This window comes from Astyanax mexicanus, chromosome 12 (assembly GCF_023375975.1).
Source record: "Astyanax mexicanus isolate ESR-SI-001 chromosome 12, AstMex3_surface, whole genome shotgun sequence".
NCBI classification, from domain to species: Eukaryota; Metazoa; Chordata; class Actinopteri; order Characiformes; family Acestrorhamphidae; genus Astyanax; species Astyanax mexicanus.
Genome location: NC_064419.1, coordinates 38,287,914 through 38,314,228, shown reverse-complemented (window position 1 = coordinate 38,314,228; position 26,315 = coordinate 38,287,914). Strand labels below are relative to the sequence as shown.

Genomic DNA, 26,315 nt, shown 5'->3' with positions numbered 1-26,315 from the left:
TCCCTCACTTCTCTTTATGCCTCTCTCCCACTTCCTCTCTTCTCTCTTGCTTTATTTGCTTTCATGCTCTCTCTCTTCATTTCTCTCTCTTGTTTTCTCTCTTCTTTTTCTTCTCTTGGTCTTTCTTTCCTCCATGGCTCTCTTGTCTCTCTGTTTCTGCTTTCATTTTCCTGCATATACTTTCTTTCTTCTCTCACAGCTTTCAACCTCTTTCTCTCTCTCCTTTCTCTCCTCTCTTACTCTGCTGTTTCTCATTCTCTTGTATTCCCTCTTTCTTAACTTTTTTTCAGGGTATATCTCTCTCTTCAATCTGTATATTCTTGTCTTTTATCTCTCTCTATATGTCTTTCTGTTTATGCTGTCTTTCTTCTCTTGCATTCTCTCCCCTCTCTTACTGTCTCTCTCCTGTTCTGCTTCGTATTATATTCCTTTTCTCACTTCTCTTTCTTTCTGTCTCCTACTTTCTTTCTTTCTTAGCTTTCTTTGCTTTCATGCTCTCTCCCTCTCTCTCTCTTTCTCCACCTCATTCACTCTCTCTTCCCAGTGCCACAGTTTCTGTCCCTCTGCTTAATTCTCTTTTTCTCTTACCTCCTTCTCTCCCGCTTTTTCTTGTGCTTGCTCTTCTCTCTCTTCCCACTCTTGCTCTCCGCCTTTTCTCTCTCCCCTCCCTTAATCTTGTTCTCTCTCTTCCTCTCGCTCACCCCTCTATTGCTTTCTCCTACCACTTTCTTCTCTCTTGCACTTTCTTTGCCATTATTTTCTGCCATCTCTTCCTCACTCATCTCTCTCTCTCTCTCTTACTCTCTTCTGTGTTGCTTTCTCCCATAGTCTCCCTCTCTCTCCAGTGTTTCAGTGTCTCTCCATCTCTTCCTGTTTCTCTCTCCTCCTTTGCACACACATTCTCTCTCTCTCTCTTTTTCTTTCTCTCTCTCAACTATCTCCCTCTCTCTTTAATTCAAGTGCTCTCTCCTTACTCTCTCGCTCTGTTTTTTTCTCTCTCACTTCTCTTTCATTTAAAACTCTCTCTATCTCTCGTTCTTTCTTTCTTCTCTTGAACTCCTCCTTTCATACTGACTTTGCAAAATGAATGAATATAATAATCAAACAGTAATTTAGATATTATATTTGGTATGTTATTTTATTCACTAAATGAACATGCTGAATTTTGTTTCCTGTGCTGTCTTTCAATATCTACTATTATCTCTCACCTTTCTTTCTCTCTCTTTCTCTCTCTTTATTTCCTGTTTCTCTTCCCCATCTCTCCATTCTCTATATCTCTTTCTCTCTCACACTCTCTGTCTCCATTCTCTGTCTCTCTCTCTCTCTCTCTCTCAATCTATGTCTGTCTGTTTCTCTTTCTTTCTGTCTCTTTTCATTTTCTTTCTCTGTTCCTCTCTCTTAATCTCTCCCTCTCCCTCCATTCCCTGTTGCTTGCTCAATCTCTCTCTTTGTCTTTCTCTCTTTCCATTCTTCCATTCTCTCTCTCTATTTCACACACTCTTTCTTTTACTCTCTCTATTCTCTGTCTTTCTGCCTCTCTCTCTCTCTCTCTCTCTCTCTCTGCGCATGCGTGTGGTGAGTGGCGGGAGCAGGGAGGACGCGTGAGCGTGGGAGCGACTTTTTGGCGTTTTTGCCAAACTTTACTTTCATTTTATTAACGTGCCGTAAGAACACCTACGGATTATTTGTTTAATTAACATCGGTCTCGGGAGTGCGCGCGGCGCCGCGGGGGGTTGCCTCGCAGCTTGGTTGCGGTCATGGCGGCCCCGGCCGGCAAACTTTTTGAGACTTTAACTCGCCGCCACGGCGTTAAAGTGGAGTGCACGGTGAGCGTGGAGCAATGCTGCATTGCCGCCGGGAACGTGATCGGGCACCGCTACATCGTGTCCGCATCACGGATGAATAAAGCTGTCGTGATTTTTCTCAGCACAGTGGAGAAAGCTAACGAGCTCGTCCAAACTGGAGTTATTATACAAGACCAGCTGACCCCAGTACAGCCCCTCAGTACCCCAGCCAAGAAAATCATCCTGTCTAATGTCCCCCCGTTTATTAAAGATGAACTGCTGACTAAAGAACTGTCCAGATTTGGTAAACTTGTTTCCCCCATCAGAAAAATACCCTTGGGGTGTAAATCACCGCTGGTAAGACACCTGGTCTCGTTCAGACGGCTGGTCTATATGGTTTTAAATGACGGAGCTGACGCGCTGGACGCAGTTTTTAAACTTCGAGTGGACGGATTTGATTATGCTGTTTTCGTTTCATCGGACTCTGATATAAAGTGTTTTGGATGTGGTCTGACTGGTCATATGGTTCGTGCTTGCCCTGAGAGGAGAACTGAGGCTGGTGCTGGTGCAGGCGGGGAGACGGAGGATTCAGGACCAGAGGAGGCCGGACCCTCTGCATCTGACCCCACTGAGGCTGGAGCATCGGCGGCAGGAGAACCGGCCCCAGCTGAGGAAATTCCACCGGTGGAGGACGGATCTCCTGGATCTACACTAACTACAAGAGAACCAGCTGAATCTACGGACGGAATGGAACCTGCTACAGCTGCGGAGGAGCCTGCGGCGGCCTCACAGGCTTCAGAGGCACCTGACGTGGCAGTGCAAGCACTGCTGGAGCAGGACGGACACAGGATGCTGAAACTGAACTTGAGCAGGTAAGATCACTGCTGCTGGAGGGGGCTGCTGAAATGGAGATAGAGCCTGTTTTTAAGACCCCTATTAAGAGGAAGAAGGGGCGCGCTCGCAGTAAAGCCAGTAAGCAGGTTAAACAGACTGAAAATGTTAAAAGTGGTGTTGATTCTGATAGTGATGGTGCTGACTCTATCTCAGGGTGGTCAGTTAGCTCGCAGGAGGACACTTTGCCCACTGTGTACACAGCAGAGGAAATTAAAACCTTCCTGAAGCGCACTAAAGGGCAGAAGGGGGTGAACGTTACTGACCACTTTCCTGATCGGTCACAGTTTGTACATGACGTCTGTCATCTTAGAAGAGCTGGGGCATTTACTGAACTTGAGCTGTTTAGATTAAAAAAAATTGTAACTAGACTCAGAAAGGATAGCAGTAATGATGATGGACCTGCTGTGTTTTAGAACTATTTTAACTATTATGGTTTTTTTTGCGAGCTGGTTTTATTTCCACTATTTTTTAATGGACAGTTTTAGGGTTGGCACTCTGAATGTGAATGGAGCACGAGAGTGTGAGAAAAGAGCCAAAATTTTTGAACTGACCAAACAGAAAAGACTTGATGTTGTTCTGCTCCAGGAAACACACAGTGATGTGAATGTTGGTGTGGACTGGACTAAAGAGTGGGATGGGCTCGTTGTGTTAAGCCACAATACATCTCTCAGTGGGGGGGTTGCTCTTTTATTTTCTAAGAGTTTTATTCCCTGTTCTTATGATGCTGAGGAGATAGTTAGTGGGAGGCTTTTAAAAGTTAGGGCATGTTTTGAAAATGATGTTTTTATCTTCATATGTGTTTATGCACCAACCGTGGGGAAGGAGAGACTGGCTTTTTTAAACACCCTCCACAGTGTGCTACAGAATGTTAGCACTGATGAGTTTTTAGTATTGGGTGGTGATTTTAACTGCACTACTGATAACATGGACAGAAATCACATGGAACCACATCCTGCCTCTCGCAAGCGGCTTTGTGAGATGGTGAAGTCTAATGAACTGTGTGATGTCTGGAGAAACTTTCACTCTGATCAGAGACAGTACACTTGGACACATTTTAAAGATAATATGCTCTCACTTGCACGGCTGGACCGGTTTTATGTTTTTAAACATCACCGGACTGTTTTTACTAGCTGCTGTATTTATCCTGTTGGTTTTTCAGATCATTGTATGGTGCAGTGTGCTATTAGAAAGCCCTGTGTGAAGCCTCGGAGTGCATATTGGCATTTTAACACTGCTCTTTTAAATGATGCTAATTTTAGGGAATGTTTTATCTTTTTCTGGAACACTTTTAAAATGCAAAAATCCTCTTTTAATTCTCTGCAACAGTGGTGGGACATAGCTAAAGTACAAATAAAACTTTTTTGTCAGCAATATACTCTCAATGTCACAAGGGACATCACCAGATCTCTTAAAGCTCTGGAGATAGAAATTGTGGAGCTCCAGAATTTGGGAGCAACCACAGGAAATCGAGAGCATATTAAAGCTCTCAAAACGAAATCAGCCATATTGGCAGACCTGCTGGGTGCTACAGTACAGGGAGCGCTGGTTCGCTCCCGTTTTAAAAATGTGTCTGAGATGGATGCTCCGTCTAAGTTCTTTTTTAGCCTTGAGCAGAAAAATGGACAGAAAAGGTTCATGCATGCTGTGCGAACAGAATCAGGAGATCTTGTGTCTGATCTTACTGAAATTCGCAGGCAGACAGTTAGCTTCTACTCGAAGCTTTACAACAGTGAGCAAGTGGAAGCACAGGAGGTGGAGGAAAGCTTTCTCTGTAACCTGCCTAAGCTTTTAAAACAGTCTGCTGCAATGCTGGACAGGGATTTGTCCCTGGACGAATTGCACACAGCTCTCCAAGGTATGGAGAACGGGAGGTCACCAGGTATTGATGGTCTCCCTGTAGAATTTTATAAGTCCTTTTGGTCTGAACTGGGGCAGGATGTGCTGGATGTGCTCAAAAGTAGCTTGGTAGAGGGGAAGCTTCCTCTAAGCTGTAGAAGGGCAGTCCTCACTCTTTTGCCCAAGAAGGGAGACCTAACTGACCTAAGGAACTGGCGCCCGGTGTCGCTGTTGTGCACAGACTGTAAATTGCTCTCCAAAGCATTAGCTGCAAGGTTAGGAAAGGTGATGGAGCAGATCATTCATCTTGATCAAACATATTGTGTGCCTAGCAGGTCAATATTTGATAATATACATCTAATTCGGGCAGTTTTGGACGTCTCTAGGCTATTGGGCTTAAGGACTGGTCTCTTATTTCTTGACCAGGAAAAGGCTTTTGACCGGGTTGAACACGGGTACCTCTGGAAGGTTCTAGAGAGCTTTGGGTTCAGCCCTGGTTTCATAGCCATGATCAAGGTGTTGTACAGTGACATTGAGGGCGTTCTCAAGGTAAATGGTGGATTGTGTGCCCCTTTTAAAGTTCATAGGGGCATCAGACAGGGATGTGGATTTTCAGGGGCTCTCTATTCTATTGCAATAGAACCCCTTTTATGCAGAATAAGAGAAGTTATTGCTGGCTTTAAAATCCCTAACTGCAATATGTCTATTTCTTTGTCGGCATATGCGGATGATGTAGTGACCATGGTCAGTTCACAGTCTGAGGTGAATGTTTTAACTAAGATTTTAAGTGATTTTAACGTTATATCCTCTGCGAAGGTCAATTGGGGGAAGAGCGAGGCTGTTTTAGTCGGGGAGTGGGAGGGACAGGAACCAAAGCTTCCTGATGGCCTTTTCTGGAAGACGGGGGGTTTTAAATATCTAGGTGTGTATCTGGGGGACAGAGTTTTTATGGAGAAAAATTGGGAGGGTGTCCTCGAAAAAGTAAAGGCAAAACTAGCAAAGTGGAAATGGCTGGTTCCTAGAATGTCGTATAGAGGTCGTGCACTGGTCATCAACAACCTTACAGCATCATCCCTGTGGCATAAGTTGGCCTGTGTGGACCCACCTTCAAATTTGCTGGCAGATATCCAGGCGGTTCTGCTGGACTTTTTTTGGGACCGCCTTCATTGGTTACCACAGGGTATTCTCTACCTATCTAAGGAGGAGGGTGGACAAGGACTGGTCCATCTAGCCAGCAGAACTGCTGCTTTTAGGCTGCAGTTCATTCAAAAACTTCTTACTGGCTCTGAAAGTTTGGTGTGGAGAGCACCTGTAAGTAGAATACTACAGACAGTAGGGGGACTGGGGCTAGACAGAACTTTGTTTTTAATGAATACCCAAAAAATTGATTTTACTGGATTACCAGCATTTTATCAGGGACTTTTTAAAATTTTTGGCTTTTTTAACTTGTACAGAGAGAGCTGCTCCTCCTTGTACTGGCTTTTAGAGGAGCCTCTGATCCATGGTGCTCGTTTGGATGTTTCCATCCAGACTGCTCAAGACCTGTCAAGAGTGCTCATCCTATCCCAGGTCACAAAGCTGCGGCAGTTGGTGGAACTGGCAGGACCAGATCTCACCAACATAGGCAGTGTTGCAGCGCAGCTGAAAATGAAGTCCCTTCGTGTGGTATCTGACATTTTAAACAGATGGAGAAAAGCACTCACAACTGAGGAACATCAGCTTCTGAAGGGCCATGATACACAGGCTGAACCATTGGAGAGGGGCTCCTTTCCGAAAATCACCATCTCTCCAAACCTGGGTGACTGTGGGGGGCCACTCCTGGAGGGTAGGGGGGAGGACAGGATGGTATTAGGGGAGGTCAGTGGGAAGCTTTTATACAGAGCCTGTGTAAAGGCTATCAACAGGAAAAGGCTGGATGGTAGAGCTGACACTCCATGGCGTAGGGAGCTGGGGCTTAACAACGACACTAAACCGGAATGGCGGGTTATATATAAGCCACCATTAACCAAAAAAACAGCTGACCTTCAGTGGAGAGTCCTGCATTGTATTTTGTCTGTAAACTCATTTGTTTCTGTTTTAAACCCTGAGGTCTCACATGAGTGTCCCTTTTGCATGCAGAGAGAAACGGTGTTTCATGCTTTTACGAGATGTTTTAGATTGCATCCCCTGTTTGGAGTTTTACAGACTGTTTTTACACTTTTAAACCTTAGTTTTACAGCACAGATTTTCATCCTTGGTTTTAAATACAGTCGATCCCAGCGGTTTAAGTGCCAGTTGATAAATTTTATCCTTGGCCAAGCAAAACTGGCCATATACACCAGCAGAAAGAACAAGATAGCATCCAGCACAGATTATGATGCTGTGCAGATCTTCACAAGGCAGGTCAGGGCAAGGGTGAAGGTGGATTTTAATTTTTATAAGAGCATGAGTGACTTGGACTCTTTTAAGCTGGTGTGGTGTTATGGGGATGTGGTTTGCTCTGTGGAAGAGGATGAGCTTTTCTTTGCTCCAGTTTTTATTTGAGTGTGTTTTTTTCTAACTTTGTCTTGTTTTTATTTGCTTGGCTTTTTACACATATCTTTATTATTTAAATCTTGTAACATATTTATGATATTTGTTACTGTACAGTGTTAAACAAGAGATTAGTTTATAATAAAGGAGTGTTAAAAGTCAAAAAGTCTCCCTCCATTCCCTGTTGCTTGCTCAATCTCTCTCTTTGTCTTTCTCTCTTTCCATTCTTCCATTCTCTCTCTCTATTTCACACACTCTTTCTTTTACTCTCTCTATTCTCTGTCTTTCTGCCTCTCTTTCTCTCTCTCTCTTTCTCTTTCCATTTTCTTTCTCTGTCTCTATCTCTCACTCTCTATTACCTGTCTCTCCCTTGCTTTCTCTCTGTCTGTCTCTCTCACTCTATCCCTTTTCATTCTTCCATGCTCTCTATTTCACACTCTCTCTTTTGCTCTATCTATCTATCTATCTATCTATCTATCTATCTATCTATCTATCTATCTATCTATCTATCTATCTATCTATCTATCTATCTATATATCTATATATCTATCCTCTTAACCCTGAATGCTCCATGTCTTTTATTACAGCCTATATATTACTGGTAGATAACTGGTAAATACATGCAGAGCAATGCAAACTGGTTGGGTTGTACCTTAAAAGTACACTGTGGAAAAAACACACCCACCCACAGAGATAAAAATATATATGTAGAGGTGCACAAAGAGGCCTGAGAGCAATGGAACATGGCTACATAACACAGAGGAGCCCAGCAGACGATACGACCAACCACAAGAATGCTAATGTCATAAACAATGGCTGGGGGCACCTGAGCCACCATTATCTCATTATGTTAGCGCTATCGGTCTTATCTGCCCTGTTTCATCCATGAAAAAGAAACCCAATCTCGCTGTGGTACTACATCACGCATCAGTGATTTCCATTTGAACTCGCGCGGCTATTTTCACACTTCTCACTGATAATTCTGAGAGATTTGGCAAAAAGAAGCCAACATAACGAAACAGGACAAAGCTCTCTGATTTATTTTATAACACAGCGGCGCAGAATATTCACACGCTGACGCCACGGCCGGTGCAGGAAATGGCGAAAGATTTTCAGCTGCTGTAACAGTAGCGCTATTACAGTAGCACTATTGTGCATCAAAGACTGGGATACTTTCATCAAGGACAAAAAGGGCTACTTATACCGTGATTATGCCGCATTTTTAAGGCTGAACAAGCTTAAAAGCCTACAGAGTAGCAGTGAGAGGGAAAAAAAGGAGATAGAAGAAAAAAGGAGGCGTATATATTTGCGGCTGGCTCCGCGAAGACGCGGCCCTGCCATGCAATATTTATCATCAGAACACCTGTGAGTGAAGATGGCCCCAGCAAAGCGCTGAGTAATGGCAACAAGCCTTAATTAGCCATTCATTAGATGGAGGCGTTAAAAAACCTGCGCTTTCATACCCTGCTCACTTACCAGCTTATTTAATTGCAGCTTTGCGAGCCATCTTAAAATTCACAAAATGAAAACAACCTTGGAAGAGGAGAGGAAGGAGAAAAAAAAGAAGCTTTTTTTTTTGTTGGGTTAACAAATAAAGCATTAACCTGCGACGTAATGGCATGTAATTAGAGGGGGGAATGTTTGGAGCCGAATCACTCATACCTCGCAAGCATCATTAAGCCACATTAGCTCGTTTTTCTTTTGATAACTTCATTCAGGAAACATCAAGGCTGCCTTCAAAGGTGTCGGAAATGCACAAGATACTCCGCCGCTTGTGCTATTGTTGTAAAGTTTGGAACCGTGCCATTTTGATTTGAATAAGTCATGATTGTTTTAGCTATAACAAACAGTACAAGGAAAACGTCCAGAGTGCAGGCTAGAAAAAGTAAGTGAACCCTTGAATTCATTAAACTGTAGATCTCCCACTTACAGCAAACCCAAATATCTTGCAATTGCAAGAAAACGTAAGACATGACTGGATTTTGTTACTGATTGCTAAATAAATGCCATGTGCTTGCTTAAATGAAAAAAGAAAAACAAAAAAATATGTTCTTGTTATAAAAAAGTAAATGAATATTTATTGAAACCTATAGATCTCTACAGCAAGAAAGAATACTAAAGAATACTAGGTTGTTCAGCGCAAACAGTGACCACTTCTGTTCACCACCACTGTGCAATGCCCTCTGTTGACGATGGGTATGATGGGTATTCGCTGAAAAGCACCATGGTTCTTATAAGCCTAAATAGTACCAAAGTAGAGTTGTTTTGGTGGAAAAGCATTATGATTGGAATCAATTTTGCCATTCCAAATCATACACAAATCTTTTTCAGCCTTTGTTTAGTTGATTAACATGTGTCTAACTTTGGGTCATTGTCTTGTTACATAATCCAACATCTCTTCAGCCTGAAATCATGGATTGCTGCCTTTGCATTTTTCCGCAAATTGTTTTGAATTTATGGTTTCCTAAGTGTCCACACCTGAGGCAGCAAAGCAGCCCCAAACCAGACTATTCTCACCACCGTGCTTCATAGTTGTTTGGTGGTTTTAGTTAGTGGTTTTATAGTGGTTTTATATTTGGTAAATGGTGATCATTTTCTTTCAATAAAATAACATAGCACAATGTATTTATGCTAAAATTCTATGTTGGCTCGACTCTCCACAAAACGTTTCCAGAAGTATTGTAAAACATCTAGGTGGTCAGACTTGTTTTGTGGTGTCCTTCAATGAACAACATTTCAGTTTAGTGTTTATCTTAGACTGGTCACATGTATTTGCACAAAGGTATTTGCAGGTGTTTTGCTGTTCTCTATGAGTTGTAGACAATTCTTCCAACCATGGATTGATGTATAACACTTTAAAAGTCTTTTTTTTTTGTCTGTAATCAGGCTTGATTTGCCTTTGTATTCCAAAAATGGCCAATAAGAGGAAGAAGTAGTAGTCTTGGAGAAGTCAATAAAATATAGAGGTTCACTTTCTTTTTCTAGCCTGAACTGTGGACCTAAAATTGCTCAACACAGACACACCTTCCGACCACTTTCAGATCTTTCAAATTACAACAATATACCATATTATAATCCTTATATAAATATTCCTATACCAAAACGGCAAAAACTGCAAATCATAGGAAACATCCATCCATCCATCCATCCATCCATCCATCCATCCATCCATCCATCCATCCATCCATCCATCCATCCATCCATCCAATCAATCAATTAATCAATGTCCTTCAGGCTGAAAGCAATTCAATCCTTACTACAATGATCCAGCATCTAGTATAGAGGCTTCGCAGATTAGTATAGTTAAGGCAGGGGTTCTTAGCTTCTAAGGTTCCTAATGGAGTCCTGAATTCTCATGAATTTACTAAGAAAAAATGATTCCAAACTGGTATTGTGATGGAATAAGGATTTAGGATATGTAAAGGTTCTCCATACCTTTCGAATGCCTTCTTTCGAGTCCTCCACATTGTTCTCGGCCCCTCCGGTCCGGTTGATCATCCTCCACATCTGGGCGTACATGGGGTCTCGCTCGAAGGGGTTCATGCCTTTACTGCGCAACTGGTCGTACACAGCTGAGTCCAGCACAGTGCCGTAAGGAAGCTCTGTCTGCTTGGACAAGTCCTGCAGAGACCTGCAAAAAGAGAACAGAGGCAATTCAGCATGAACTGCTTATCATGATCAGAGCTTGGAACAGAATGGTTCCAGCAGCAGAATTAGAGAAACACTGGATCAAATGCTCTCATCGTCAAAGGAACCATTGCAAAAATTGGAACAGAAGCAAGTAGATGATGAACAATTTAGACATTTGATATTCTCACATTTATTGAACTATGTGTGTGATGCTTTGCGTTGAGTTGTAGAGGTTCCTAAGGGTGTTCCTAATGGTTGAGTGTTAATAGTGCATCCAATATCACCTGACACCTTTCAATTTTGGATAGGTTTGATTATGTGGCCGGCCATCTTTAAGGCAAACTTTTGAGTCAACAGCCAACAGCAGTATATGAATGAGCATCATACTTTTGGAAAGGTAGGATCAATGGTTGCAGCACCTCTTTAACGCAATGTTGGGTGGTCAATTTGCGAAACTGAATCCCGCACCATTTCTGAATATTTAATGCATGACAGCAAACAGTTGGTGCCTCTATACACAAATTCATTGGTTGTTTCAACCAGGACAATCATTCTGAGTCATTCCATGACAGTCTGGCGTGTCTACCCATCAAGTTTTAATTCTGTATGTTGATTCCTACTGATGCAAATTTGTGTTTTTTGATGATGAGTCAAAAACACTCTGAATTTTCTACGAAATACATGAGATTTGTACAGCAACTAGACTATGACTAAGCATATGAAAGGATAAAACTCTGGATAAAACTGGAAAAATCTCAGTCTCTTATACATTTTTCACTTAATCTTACATTCAATTAAAAGTTGGCCAAGCAAGAGACCTGCACTCCTTGAAAAAAGTAAACATAAAAACCTAATAAACCATCTATTTACCGTTGAGTTTTAAAAATATAAAAAAGCTTGTTCATCCTCAGACCTTACAGCTCAAATTACAGTAAACACTATTTATTAAGTACACCTATAATTAGACCCTTATTAATCCAGCTACTCATGGCTTGCCGAGGCTTCTCAATCATGATCGGGTGATAACCTTTGGAGTTCAACAAGTCTACACAAACGGTTCTAATTAGACCTTGGCGAGGAGGTCATCTGGAAGACAGCGTCGGTACTTTAGAGATTACGGCACATGGCTGAGCTGGCTTTTAATTTCTTGAATATTATTCCATTAGACAGCTGTCATCTTCTTAACATCCTCCTTTAGTGCTTCTTCGCTGCTCTTTTTAAGGTTTAATGAACTCGACCACAAATGTTAATAATGGACTCGGCCACAAACGTTAATCTTTCATTGCTCCCAATTATTCTCCACACTTAATTCCCCAAGTCCTAAACCTTAATGATAGTGTGTAGACCAGCATGTCATTCGACAATCATGCAGGGCTCATCAAGTTCAAGTGGACTGCAGTAACAAAATATTCCACAGGAGGGCAAAGGGGTAACAGGCTGAAGTCCAAGAAAATCACCTTAAACGACTTGCATTATCATGAATAACTGAAGACTCTTTAATTATAATCTCCATGGAAAGGTGCCACCAATAGAATGGCAACATGAGGTCAACAAATTCAATGTTAAGTACCTCTGTTGGAAGGGAAAAGCCCTCCAATATTGGACAGTGGATCTGTGGAACTGCATTCTCTGGAAGGACAAAGCAAGTCGTATCTATACCATCTTTTAGATGCTGGAGTTGCCATGGCTTATCCTCCAACTTCAGTACCTGTCATCACTAATGCACTTGTGGCTGAAAGCAATTGAATCTTCACTACAATGTTCCAGCATCTAGTGTATAGAGGCTTCACATCACATTATTTTAGTAATAATAATCAGGGGTTCTTAGCTTTTATGGAATCGCTCAAAAGACCCATTCAAAGAACCGTTAATATGGAGGTTATAAGATAAAAAGTTAGGCTAGAAAAACAGGTATGTAGGACTTATTTGAAGTTTTGATTAACTGTGGTACAAACAGCTCTGTAAAAAAGAAATAAATAAGAAACCACTTACACAAGCCATCAAACCAAGCTGGACTGCTTGAATTTTTGCACCAGGAGTGAAGGCATAAAGGTATCTAAAAAAGCAGTGTGTAAGACTGGTGAAGGAGAACATGCCAAGATGCATACAAACTGTGATTAAAAACCAGGGTTATTCCATCACCAAATATTAATTTCTGAACTCTTAAAACTTTATGAATATGAACTTGTTTTCTTTGTATTATTTGAGGTCTGAAAGCTTCATATTTTTTATTTCAGCCATTTCTCATTTTCTGCTAATAAATGCTCTGACAATATTTTAAACATATGCTTATAAAAAGCGATTTATCAGGGTAAATTATGCCCTGTGTCACCAGGTCTGAGGGTAAGTACTTTTATTATGTTTTACTACACCAAACATTACTACATACCTCCTGCCATCTGCTGCACCATTTAAGGTGAAACTGCAAAGTTAGCTAGAAACCTTTTTTATGTTTATTATCAAGAATTCAGCTATAAAACATGAAACATGAAACTACACATTAAACTATGGTAATATAGAGCTAATTGTGACTTTTAACAGGGGAAATACTTAATTTTTGGGGAGTTTCTTTGGTCGCTTGTTCCCCATCTTACCACTGATTCTCATACCCCTTTGTTTGAAGGGTTAATCTGAAAAATCTCAGCAAGCTCTATCTCTTCCCCAAACCTACCCTTCCAAACAAACAAGAATTGGGACAACTCTAGCCTACCTTGGCGGGCACACGCAAAACAGAGGGGTAGGGATAATGGGTACGGATAAAGGGTGAAATGGGATTGGGCCTTCATGACAGTCTGGCATGACTGCTCACCCAATTTCTTCTTTTTTTTTGTAGATTGTAGAACTTACAAATAATACTTCAATATCTGCACTGTCCAAAAAAATATCAGATCAAATGATGGTCCAGTTTGTTATCCTCTTCCATTGATTGATGGGGTAAAATAGGGGCTTCAGTTATAAAACAAACGTACCCCTAAAGTGCAGTAACATGAAGAGAGTGTTGCTGTTGAAATGGCCAAAGAGTGTATCTACGAGATTGCGGTATGTAATGAACTGACTCCGAATGCTCTTCACTGTGGAGGAATTTCAGCCATGCTGCGCTCCTCTGGCTGTCAAATGGCATGAGTCTCTTCTACAGCCATTTCTCCCTTTGAGGAACCATTCTCATCCTTTCTGCAGTCATCCATCTGCTGACACCCTGACATTAGAGCAGCTTAAACGGCCTCTTTGCTCAAGCCGGGAAGGGAAGTGTCATCTACAGAATGAGCTGCCCAAGACAGCCCACCAGCAGGGCCAGGGGCACTGGCGCTCGTTCCTCAGCACCAGCCGCGGTCAGCCTCGGGCCTACTGGCCCCGTGGGACTCGCTGCCTCTGACCCTCCTACCATCAGATGGACATGTCTCACAAGACTGTCAAACATCCGACACCCTGATCCGTGGTGATGACTAAGAAGTACAAGAGGAAATACATACAGCTCTGGAAAAAAAATAAAAGAGACCACTTAAAAATTGTGTTTTTCCTTGATTTTACCAAATCAAAAACCTCTGTAATATAATCAAGAGGAAGATGGATGATCACAAGCCATTAAACCAAACTGAACTGCTTGAATTTGTGCACCAGGAGTGTAAAGCATAAAGTTATCCAAAAGCAGTGTGTAAGACTGGTGGAGGAGAACATGCCAAGATGCATAAAACTGTGATTGAAAACCAGGGTTATTCCACAAAATATTGATTTCTGAACTCTTAAAATGATTATGCATTATTTGAGGTCTGAAAGCTCTGCATCTTTTTTGTTATTTCAGCCATTTCTCATTTTCTGCAATTAAATGCTCTAAATGACAATATTTCTATTTGAAATTTGGGAAAAAGCTAAAAACCACAATGTTCATTTTACTCAAACTTTTACTTATACCTATAGATAGCAAAATCAGAGAAACTGATTCAGAAACTGAAGTGCTCTTTTAGTTTTTTATTTTTATTTTTGTTTCCACAGCTGCATATCTCTGCAGTTAACCAACCCCACCAGACATGAGGCTATGGCTGTTGATGGTGGTACAACATGATCCAGGATTTGAACCAGTGACACTCTGATCCCCAAATGTTGTCTGTAGTTTATAGAATAAAACAACAATGTTCATTTTACTCAAACATAAACCTATAAATAGCAAAATCTGAGAAACTGATTCAGTAACGGAAGCTGTATATTCACCACTGGCACTGGGTTCACTCAGACAGAAGCAGTGTTCCAAATGATTGTATATATCTAAAATATTAGCTTAAAATAATGAGTTTGTACAGGAATATTACATTTCACTTGAGTCCACAATATGGGCAAATATTTCAAAATCTAACAATATTGAGAAACATGTGCAACACTCAAAATAAAGCTATTGAAATGACTTCTAGGATGTCTCGCACATAAAAAAGGGTGAAATCTTGAGGTGGGTAACTTGACAAGAAATCTATAATTAGAGTTTATTATTTATCATTCTGACAGAAGAATCCTGATATATTGAATAAAACATGAATAAAACAACAAACAACACTATGGGCCAGATTAAAAGAAAATCTCAGAGTCCAGCACAGTAAATGACTGCATATTGATTTAAACGTAGCAGTGATGAGCATCCTTCAAAAACATCAAACAAAATCGACATGTTAAGGACGTAATGCATATTAATGACCCATGCATGCCCAGAGCCTGTTTGACTGGCAAGATAATAAGTTTGGGTTGAACAGTAAAAAAACAAACAAACTTAACTTTCATTAGGAGCATGCCTATTGGTCCATTCATAATGAAATTGTGAAACATTGTATAAAGATCAACTTCCAGATTAACATTAAATCACAATGTAGAAGTGAAGATACACATTGTGGATGAGAGCAATATGTTACATAAGAAATGTAAAGAAAAATAATAACTGGTAAGCAAACATCATCAGTGTGGCGTCAATTACAACAATAACTAACATAAAAAATATATATATATATTTTTTGAGTTATTAATCTTTAAAGAATAATAAGACAGTGAAACAGTGAGACAATAAAAATACAGTGCTTTGCTTTGCTGATGTTATTACTATTGCTATTACCATGTTAAAATTATTACGTTAATATTATGTTTTTTTTTACAATGATTTACAGCTGTTATTTGTTTTTCAATTGTTTCATTACAAGGTTATTCCAATTGTGTCATTACATGGTCATTACTCTTGTTTTATTACCATGTATTACAATGTTGTTGCTATTGTCTCATTACAATGTTATTTTAATGCTTAGTGCTCTGTGTGCTGTGTTATCATTTTATAATAATGTTATTACTGCAGTGTGTGCTATGTTATTACCACTTTATTACAACGTTATTATCATTTTTTCATGTTATTTTTATTTAGATATTGTCATGTTAACACTACTATGTTATTACTATTGTGCAAAATGTTTACTTTTTAAGTGATTACAATTGTATTACAGTGTTAGATAGACAGACAGACAGACAGACAGACAGATAGATAGATAGATAGTACTGATGCAAACTTTAACAGTCATAGCTGCTGTATGATTTATAATACATTAAAAACCAAAAAAAAAATATGTTTCTATGTTTTTAGTTACTGATCCTGGAAGAAGGAGAAGAAGTAGAAGAAAAAGCGAACAGATAACAATATAGTTATTAATCTTTAAAGAATAATAAGACAAACAAATCAATAGATTAAAATATAGTGCTTTGCTGATGTTATTACTATTGCTATTACCATGATAATATTATTACGTTAATATCATGTTTTTTTTACAATGATTTACAGCTGTTATTTGTTTTTCAATTGTTTCATTACAAGGTTATTCCAATTGTGTCATTACATGGTCATTACTCTTGTGTTATTACCATGTATTACAATGCTCTTGCTATTGTCTCATTACAATGTTATTTTAATGCTTAGTGCTCTGTGTGCTGTGTTATCATTTTATAAAAATGTTATTACTGCAGTGTGTGCTATGTTATTACCACTTTATTACAATGTTATTATCATTTTTCCATGTTATTATTATTTAGATATTGTCATGTTAACACTACTATGGTATTACTATTGTGCAAAATTATTATTAGATAGATAGATAGATAGATAGTACTGATGCAAACTTTAACAGTCATAGCTGCTGTATGATTTATAATACATTAAAAACCAAAAAAAAAAAATGTTTCTATGTTTTTAGTTACTGATCCTGGAAGAAGAAGAAGTAGAAGAAAAAGCGAACAGATAACAATATATTGCTTTGATTTGCAAGAACTGTAATAAAAACATTTATTTGCACAGGGAGTACTGGAGCTTGGAATACACTGTGTGTTTATGCTGCACTTATTCAGTTCAATGCATGTCTACGTGAACAGGGACCTCTATATCGGCGCTGCCTTTGTACAATATATTTTCAACACAATACACCGAACAATCAACATCTGATGACTGTAATTTCTCTTGAACATTATTGCAGAGCAGCAACATTCTTCCTTAGTCTATTTTATTATTTATTTCTTCATTTTTTTTCTGATTGACTCATATTCAGTGTTGTTGCAAAACTATCAATATGCTCTAAAATTCTTGTTAAAACTTACTTTAAGCTTAGTCCCTCTCCTGGCAGCTAAATTAACCCTAAATTAATTGAATACCATGCCATTAGTCTTCATTTTTTTACGATAGGTGTGCGCCATATTGTATCATACTCAAAAACAATTGCAATATACAATATACAATCCATATTGTTATAATAGTGGTAATCTGTTAAAAAGGAGTATTTTTATGACATTTTATTATTTAATGTGAAGCTTTAAGGGGAATGTTTGTATATTTTTTTATGTTTGCAGTTTTATATGTATTTATATTCATAAATATTATGCATTGTAGTATTGTGCTATTTTTTATATATAATCATAGTCTTTTTCTTAAAATTTTAGTTTACAATAAAAATGTAGCTACTGAATGTTTTTTTATAAAAACTTTTATACTAGTCAGGACACTAAGTGGTCCAGCAGTGTAAAATGCTGCCATTATGATCAGGAGATTGCTGGTTTGAATCCTGGTCATGTAGTTTCTCATCAGCTACCAGAGTCCTGAGAGAGCACAATTGGCAATTCCACAATTGCTCTCTCTGGGAGGAGGAGGAGGCTTTTTCCTCTCATCACTCCTAGGGTGATGTCGATCAGCACGAGGCGCCTGTGAGCTGATGTATCGGAACCGAGTCGCTGCGCTTTCCTAAATCAGCAGCAGTTTAAAATGAGGTGGTGGCTGACTTTACATGTATCGGAGGAGGCATGTACTGGCCTAGCTAAGGCTGATTGGCCTAGCTAAATTGGGAAAAAATGGCAATAAATTCTAAAAGTATATAATGAAATATGTTTTCAGTGTTTTTCATATAGCAAGTAATATAATATTGTGATGTTATTTTAGGGCAATATTGCCCACCATTACTGGGTAGTGGATTTATGTTTGAGAGTTTGTATGAGCCCATAATGTCAGAAGTTCATATGTTTAACATTCTATTCATTTATATTCACAATCATCTTCATTATTATCATGCATATGCTTTACATTTGAAAAAATGTCACTTCTGTGCTAAAAGCATGACATATATTGATGTAAATGTCAAACATAAGTGAATTTAAAAAAAGAAAATGCACAGAGCATAGGAGGCATGCACAGTCGGTTGAAGAAGTGGCATATGGCCATAATATGGTTAGTGCAGACCCTTGAAATATGTCTTCCAAGAACTGTGATTTCATTCCAGTCTATAGATATACATCTAATTCTTTCACAACAAAGCCATCCCTACGAGTCGAATCCATTTACGCTGTAATTTCCCCACCATCTCACGTCAGAGGCAGACTCAAATCCTTTTCACTCAGATATGTTGCCTTTAGAACGATGCTGTTTAAGCAGAAGATCAAAAAGACACACGATCTTGTTCCTATTTCATGCTATTTCTTCTCTCTCAAAAGCAGAACAGGCTAAATGTCTAAAAAGCGGAAGCACTTTACTGCAGTGTCTATTGTGCTGGCTAAAGACAGACAAATAATAGCAAGATTCTTGTCTTTTAGAGAGCCGGATCACTTCAAGCTTCTGAAAAACAGAAAATTGGTCCTGCAATCAATACTAACACAAAATGTTCCAATGTGTAAGTGGCCGATACAAAATTTTATGGAGGTTTTTTTTTTCAGATTTGACAGTTAATAAACACAAAACTACAGCTGCAAGAAAAAGTATGTGAATCCTTTGGGATTACTTGGATTTCTGCATAAATTGGTCATTAAATGTGTTCCGATCTTCATCTTCAAGTCCCAACAATAGACAAACACAGTCTGCTTAAACTAAAGCAAATACCACACAAAATATGATATGTTTGCATGGTTTTATTGAGCACAACATGTTAACATTCACAGTGCAGGTTGGAAAAAGTATGTGAACTTTGGGTTTAATCCTTTGGTTGATCCTCCTTTGGCAGAAAAAACCTTAACCGAACATTTCCTGTAGTTGCAGATCAGACCTGTACAACAGTCAGGAGGAATTTTGGACCATTCCTCTTCACAAAACTGTTTCAGTTCAGCTATAATATTCTTGGGATATCTGGTGTGAATCGCACTCTTGAGGTCATGCCACAGCATCTCATTCGCTTGTTGATATACTTCTATGTTATGGGTCATGGTCCTGTTGCATCATCCATCCTCTGTTGAGCTTCTGTTGGCGGAAAGATGTTCTTAAGTTTTTCTGCAGTTTTTTCTGCAAAATTATACATCGTCTGTCTTACCGTGGACATGCAAACATCAAGGAGATACTTTTGTAACCCTTTCCAGCTTCATGCAAGTCAACGATTCTTGAACGCAGGTCTTCTGAGAGCTTTTTTGTGTGAAGCATGATTCACATCAAGCAATGTCTCAAAACAGGTGTGTGTTTTTAATAGGGCAGGGCATCTTTAACCAACACATCCAATCTCATCACAACGTGCCTCCAATTAGCTCTTAGAAAAGTCATTAGCCTAGGGGTCCAAATACTCCCCCCCACTGTGAATGTTAACATGTTGTGTTCAATAAATCCATTAAAACATATATTGTTTGTGTGGTATTAGTTTAAGCAGACTGTGTTTGTCTATTGTTGTGACTTAGATGAAGATCAGAACACATTTAATGACTAATTTATGCAGAAACCCAAGTGATCCTAAAGGATTTACATACTTTTTCTTGCAACTGTACATTGTGCAACTAAATAATCTTAAATTTGAGGTAAAATAGCTCTTCAGGTTCAACGGAACACCTCTTCATCTACACTGTTAAAAGTATACATAGAGTATTTTTAAGCAACTTTATAGGGTTCTTCAATCTAAAAAAAAATAGAGGAAACTCTTAAATTATGTTTTTACTTCTGAAAACCTTTTTTCCCCTCAACGCAACTTCTTTTACACTTTCAATTTGAAGAACTTTAGTGGGAATAACAAGTTAAATCAGCCTTTTTGTGCTATTGAAGGTCATGGAAATGGTTGGCTTCTCATTATACGTCTTCAATTATACATCAGAGAACAAAAGTAAACACATTGTTTTTTTCATTTTTATGACTCTCAGGTTGTAGTGAGAGTGAAAGATTGACCTTGCTTCTGGTGTGTTGTGAAATTTGTGTTGAGCTACTAAACGGATGTGATTGAATGGGAATGTGATAACCGTGCTGGCTGGGGGGATTCTTTGAATTCTTGGAAGGTGAGTTCCCTTAGCCCTTAGAAACATGGCCAAAGACATCACTGGCTTTTTACATTTTTATTTCTTTGATACAGCTTTGATGTTTCTTCATATGCCAGCGGATACCTCCAGGACTGTTTAGAGCAAGAATGTCGGTAAGCTTCTGAAAGCCTTCCACCAGACGGCAGGTTAAAGCTCGCCCAGTCAATAGAATCGAAGAGTTTAGCAGCGCCGCTCCAATCAGTCTCTTTGAGCTTCAGATCTGGCCAGCTACTCAAGCAGCGTCTCTTTAAACAGACTGGAAGCACACATACACGATTGAGCTTTTTACAGCCTATCTATCTGGTAATCAAACTCCAATCACCACACAAAACTATCTAATTATGAGATCTGAGCTGCCTCTTTTTTTTTTTTCCCTTTTCATAAATCTTTCAGCGCTTCCTGTCTGCGGCGGCTCGTCTCTCTCTCTCTCTGGCTTTTAACCACAACAGACCCCTGGGTGTGGAGTTTAGGCTGTAATTATTACTGTAATGACCCCGGCACTGTCTACACATTAAAAGATAATACATTTAAATTTATGGAAATCCTAATTAGCTGCATAGAAGTAGAACCAAGCGATCTAAGCACAGGCTCATTAATGACAATCTAATGCAAAGGAAAATAAACAAAGTGAAAAACACACACACACACACATAGACACAGACACACACACGCTTCGCTCATTTCCCTAGTAACCCCTCTTCACAGCTAGATGTTTAGCGAGATGAGAGATTGTACAAGCATAATTAACTCTATCACTGCTAGGCGTTGTAATATATGATTACAGCAATAACTGAGCTGGATTTAGGGAGCCTCACGGAGAGGAAGGAAGATGAGTGAAGGGCTGAAGTGCATGCTAAGCAGAGCTGAAGCTGTGCACATGCACTCATCATCAAAGAAAATATGGTAGCAAAAATAGTTGCACCCTGAAGGAAGTGAGGTATAGCAATGCTATTCACTAAGAAGATGAAAGTTACCAGAAACAGTCAATGATTAGTACTGATTTTAGACTGATATTGCCGGCTATCGGTCGTAATTATTGAGCTACACATGCAGAAGTAGTGTGTAATGTGATGAGTAACCCATCATGCCAAGACTCAATTGGAGTTGCAGAGGTTGTAGAGGTTCCTAATGGTGATAGAACAGATAATACAGATTTTCCAGTAGGAGTGTGAATAGTCTAAAAGAGCACCAAAATGTGAGGTCAGTAAGTGTAAGTTCAGGCCAATGGTGGCAGAAACTCACTTATGTCACTTTGGGCTGTCAACTACCTGTACACTGTAAGCCCGGATAAGATGAATTTACTTAAAAGATTTAAGGAAACCGGTTGCCTTCATAAAGTTAAGTAATGGGTAAAGAAAACCTAAGTTAGCATAGCTTAGAACATCAGGTTATTACAACTAAAGGGGAAGCTGATTTCACTTTTTCATTTTTGTTATACTGTAAGACTGGATAGGTTGAGTTGATTTTTGTGGAATGAGGAATGAAAACTTGAGGTAGCATGAATTAAAACATCAAGTTATTACAACTGAAGTGGAACTTGATTTATTTGTAAGGTAGCCCAGGGGGAATCACTACACACTGATGGTGAGTGTTAGTCAGAAACTGTTGAACACACCCAGTATGCAAATAGATAGTGACAAAAGCCAATGGAAAAGAAGCTGTTAATGGCAACAGACTAAACTTAGTTATTATAAGTTGTTTCAAAGATCTCCATTTGAATGTATACAGTATATGTGCCTACACATGTTCAACTAACTCAAAATAGTTTTTTTTATTTTATGTAAAACAGACTTAAATCATTTGAGTTCAAACAACGTATGTGTTTACAGTGTGATGAAAACCAAAGGAAATCTGGAATCGTTACGAAATTGCAACCCACACTAAATCCAATGACAATGAACTGGTGCATCTTCCCAGATTCATTGGATGTCTGTTGGGTGTTTTTTATTGATATTTCAGGATCCAACTATGTTAATGATGCATCTTCATCCATATTTAATCTTATTTAACCCTTTCAAGACCCTACATCTATTGCAATAGATAACACGTTTAGTGCAAAATAACTACTTAGCAAAAATGTGCAAGTAAAATAAAAACTATATAAAGTAGTGCGCACACCATACCTAGCTTTAGTTTGAGTAAAGCAGGTAGTTTCACACTTTTGAGTTTATCATTTACTGATATTATTTTTTGGTTTGAAACATCATATAAAAATGTTTGAAGCACTAAAGGTAAATAATACTGGTTGGGGAAGGAGATCTCACTTTTTTAGGTGTTTTTCTCAATGGGTTTCTTGTAGATTTAGCTTTACCGCACTGGTAAAAGGTGCCATTTTGGATGAAAAATCTGTTTGTAGGGTTCTAAGGGTTAAGGTATCTTATAACTTTTGACTCACACTGTTCTATAAATCAGTGTGTTAAAAAAAACACACACACACATTTCATCCCACCTCTCCACTAACCTCACTGTGTCCAAGCTGAACACAATATTGACCCTCCATCCCTCCCACATTCGAAGGTGAAGAGAACTGTATGGTGCAAAGGATCAAATCCACCACACATGATGGAACAATGGGTCACTCTGACTGACCAGCAGAATCACATGAACTCAATCTCGACTCTCAATTTGGAAGAGCAGATAGTGAAAGAGCCTCACACGAATTGTAGCTGACAGGAGCTGTCAAAAGAGACCGGATTAACCCTCACCCAACACCACTGATGTTCCCATTCAGACAGGGAGATGCATCACTGAGTCTTTGGAAAGAAATAATGTATGCACTTAATATTGTGTCTGGTTAAATCAGGTATTAAAAATAGCATAATGAGTAACTTTGAGTTTGTTGTTTTCTATTTCTTAATACATCTTTGTTCCCTGTTAGCAATAGACTAAACTTGGAAATAATTTGACATTTTTCAGTCATGCTTTTGCATGGTATCCTCATATGGTCTATATGTATCTTAATCACAGAATTACAGTTTTTTGTTGCTGATAACAGTCTGGATCCCCATCTTGTGCAGGGTGTAAGAATGGGCCCTAAATATTTAAAAATGACATTGGCATGAAACCTCATTAGATGGTTCAATATACAGCTCTGGAAAAAATAAAGAAATCACTTCAGTTTCTGAATCAGTTTCTCTGATTTTGCTATTTATAGGTTTATGTTTGAGTAATATGAACATTATTGTTTTATTCTACGAACTACGGACAACAATTTGTTTCAGAAAATATTTATAATCATATTCATAATTTCAGTTCAGAAGTCCAGAAATCAATATTTTTTGGAATAACCCTGTTTTTTAATCACAGTTTTCATGCATCTTGGCATGTTCTCCTCAACCAGTCTTACACACTGCTTTTGGATAACTTTATGCTTTACACTCCTGGTGCAAACATTCAAGCAGTTCAGTTTGGTTTGATGGCTTGTGTGTGATCCATCTTCCTCTTTATTTTATTTTAGAGGTTTACAATTTGGTAAAATTAAAGAAACACATCATTTTTAAGTGGTTTCTTACTCTTTTCTAAAGCTGTATATGATCAACAGGCTACTGCAGCCTATACTTTGAAATGCAGTTAGAATGTACGAGCTCTGCTCCGTTAGTGTAGCGTTTTTTACCGTAACGGACTTAACTGAGTTATATATTTGTAGAATGTATAAATCTATTGTTTTTCCAGCAGAAGCAGAGTAAAGGCACCACTTTTAACTCCAATGACTGGAAACCCCTCTTAAGAGTGCACCACTCAGCTCAGCATAGTGAGTTTCAGAACACAGCAACTAAATTAGGAATAGAATTCTCTTCATCAAGGTAGGTGATGTTAACATAATGCAAACTGATTTGATGTCACATTTCTCAAATTTGGAGGAAGTAGATTAAAGACACCACTTTTAACTCCACTGACTGGAAAGCCCTCTTAAGAGTTCATCACTCAGCCCAGTACAGTGAGTTTCAGAATACAGCGACTAAATGAGAAATAAAATTCTCTTCATTAAGGTAGGTGATGTAAACCTAATGCAAACTGATTTGATGTCACATTTCTCAAATTTGGAGGGAGTAGAGTAAAAACTATTTTTAACTCCACTGACTGGAAACGCCTCTTAAGAGTGCATCACTCAGCTCAGTACAGTGAGTTTCAGAACACAGCAAAAAGATGAGGAATAAAATTCTCTTCATCAAGGTAGGTGATGTTAAAATAATGCAAACTGGGTTGAAGTCTCATTTCTCAAATTTGGAGAAAGTAGAGTAAAGACACCATGTTTAACTCCACTGACTGGAAACCCCTCTTAAGAGTGCTTCCCTCAGCTCAGTACATAATGCAAACTGGGTTGATGTCTCATTTGTCAAATTTGGTTCTATCCAACTTAAATCTAAGAGATAAAATGGTTTAAAAAACACGAAAACAAATGCAAGCTGTCAAATTGAATTGTGCCTGTCTAGTTCAGGTCAATGCTATGCAGAAATATAGAAAACTGCATATTTTTAGTATTCAATTTCATGCATTCACTTCTCAGTATCTACTGTCTCTCATACTGACAACAGCTAACAATATTATGTGTACTGTAATTTCCCTAGAGTGAGCTATGTAGTTTCCAGTGAGTGTGTGTCTGTGTGAGTGTGTGTGTATGTGTGTGTCCCATAGGCCCTTTTCTGTGTGTGTGTGTGTGTGTGTGTGTTGTGTGTGTTACCTGTGCATCACCGTCACTGCTATGGCAATGACATATAATTTGTAGCGCACAGGAAATTAAAATAGGGGCTCACATGCCCTGAGAGAACATATAACACAAGACACACACACACACACACACACACACACACACACACACACACACACATATATGAAGTTGTCTTCGCCAGGCAGAGATTGATTTTCTGGGCTGCAGTGTGAGACTGGTGCAAGTGGCATTTGCCTCTCATATGTATTCATTTGCACACAGCCTGTCCGCAAAGCTCTGTGCAGCATCTTGCTTTTCTTTTGTGTGTGTGTACTTGTGTGTGCTTGTGTGTGTGTGCGTGTGTGTGTGCGTGCATGAGTGTGTCCTGGGAGTAATTGATACAATCAGCCGATTCTGGCTTGTCCTTCCTTTAGAAAAATGGAGAATGACCCGTTAGGGTGGGGTATACAGGATCAACCCTCATCAGACCAGGGGCCCTATTTTAGCAATCTATAGACAAACCATCAAACGTGAACAGTGCAGCTTGATTTAGGACGTGTTAGTGTGTCTTTGCTGTCGTAACAGCAGGAAAAGCAGCTCTGGAAAAATGAAATGTTTCTTTGATTTTACCAAACTGAAAACCTCTGGAATAAAATCAAGAGGAAAATGGATGATCACAAGCCAACAGACCAAGCTGAACTGCTTGATTTTTTGCACCAGTAGAGGCATAAAGTTATCCAAAAGCAGTGTGTAAGACTGATGGAGGAGAACATGCCAAGATGCATGAAACCTGTGATTAAACATCCGGGTTATTCCACCAAATATTGATTTCTGAACTCTTAAAACTTCATGAATATAAACTTGTCCTCTTTGCATTATTTGAAGTTTATAAGATCTGTATCTTTTTTGTTATTTTAGCCATTTCTGATTTTCTGCAAATAAATGCTCTAAATGAAAATATTTTTATTAGGAATTTGGGAGAAATGTTGTCCTTAGTTTATAGAATAAAAAAAACAATGTTTATTTTACTTAAACATATACCTATATATAGCAAAGTCAGATTTAGAAACTTGTTTGGCTAATAATTCACAAAAGGCATTTGCAAATTATTTTGATTAATCATGGGTGTATTGGGCATAACAGACATAAATCAATCCAAATTTCACCTGCCATTCCCTTTAAGAGCCAGATGCGCTCTGATTTTTTTTTTTTATGTAAAAGTTGATTTGCTCGCTGAAGTCAGTTTCAGTCAGTGGAGC

The 26,315-nt window shown here is 38.9% G+C and overlaps 1 protein-coding gene across 2 annotated transcripts in view; it reads right to left on the bottom strand.

The window, feature by feature from the left end:
* Nucleotides 1–26,315, bottom strand: part of grid2 (glutamate receptor, ionotropic, delta 2) — an 874,963-nt gene that overhangs the window by 86,175 nt on the left and 762,473 nt on the right. For both annotated transcript variants that reach the window (XM_049485584.1, XM_049485583.1), the window contains exon 13: nt 10,461–10,656. In XM_049485584.1, the coding sequence (XP_049341541.1) occupies nt 10,461–10,656 (196 nt within the window). The remainder of the gene's footprint in view (nt 1–10,460; nt 10,657–26,315) is intronic.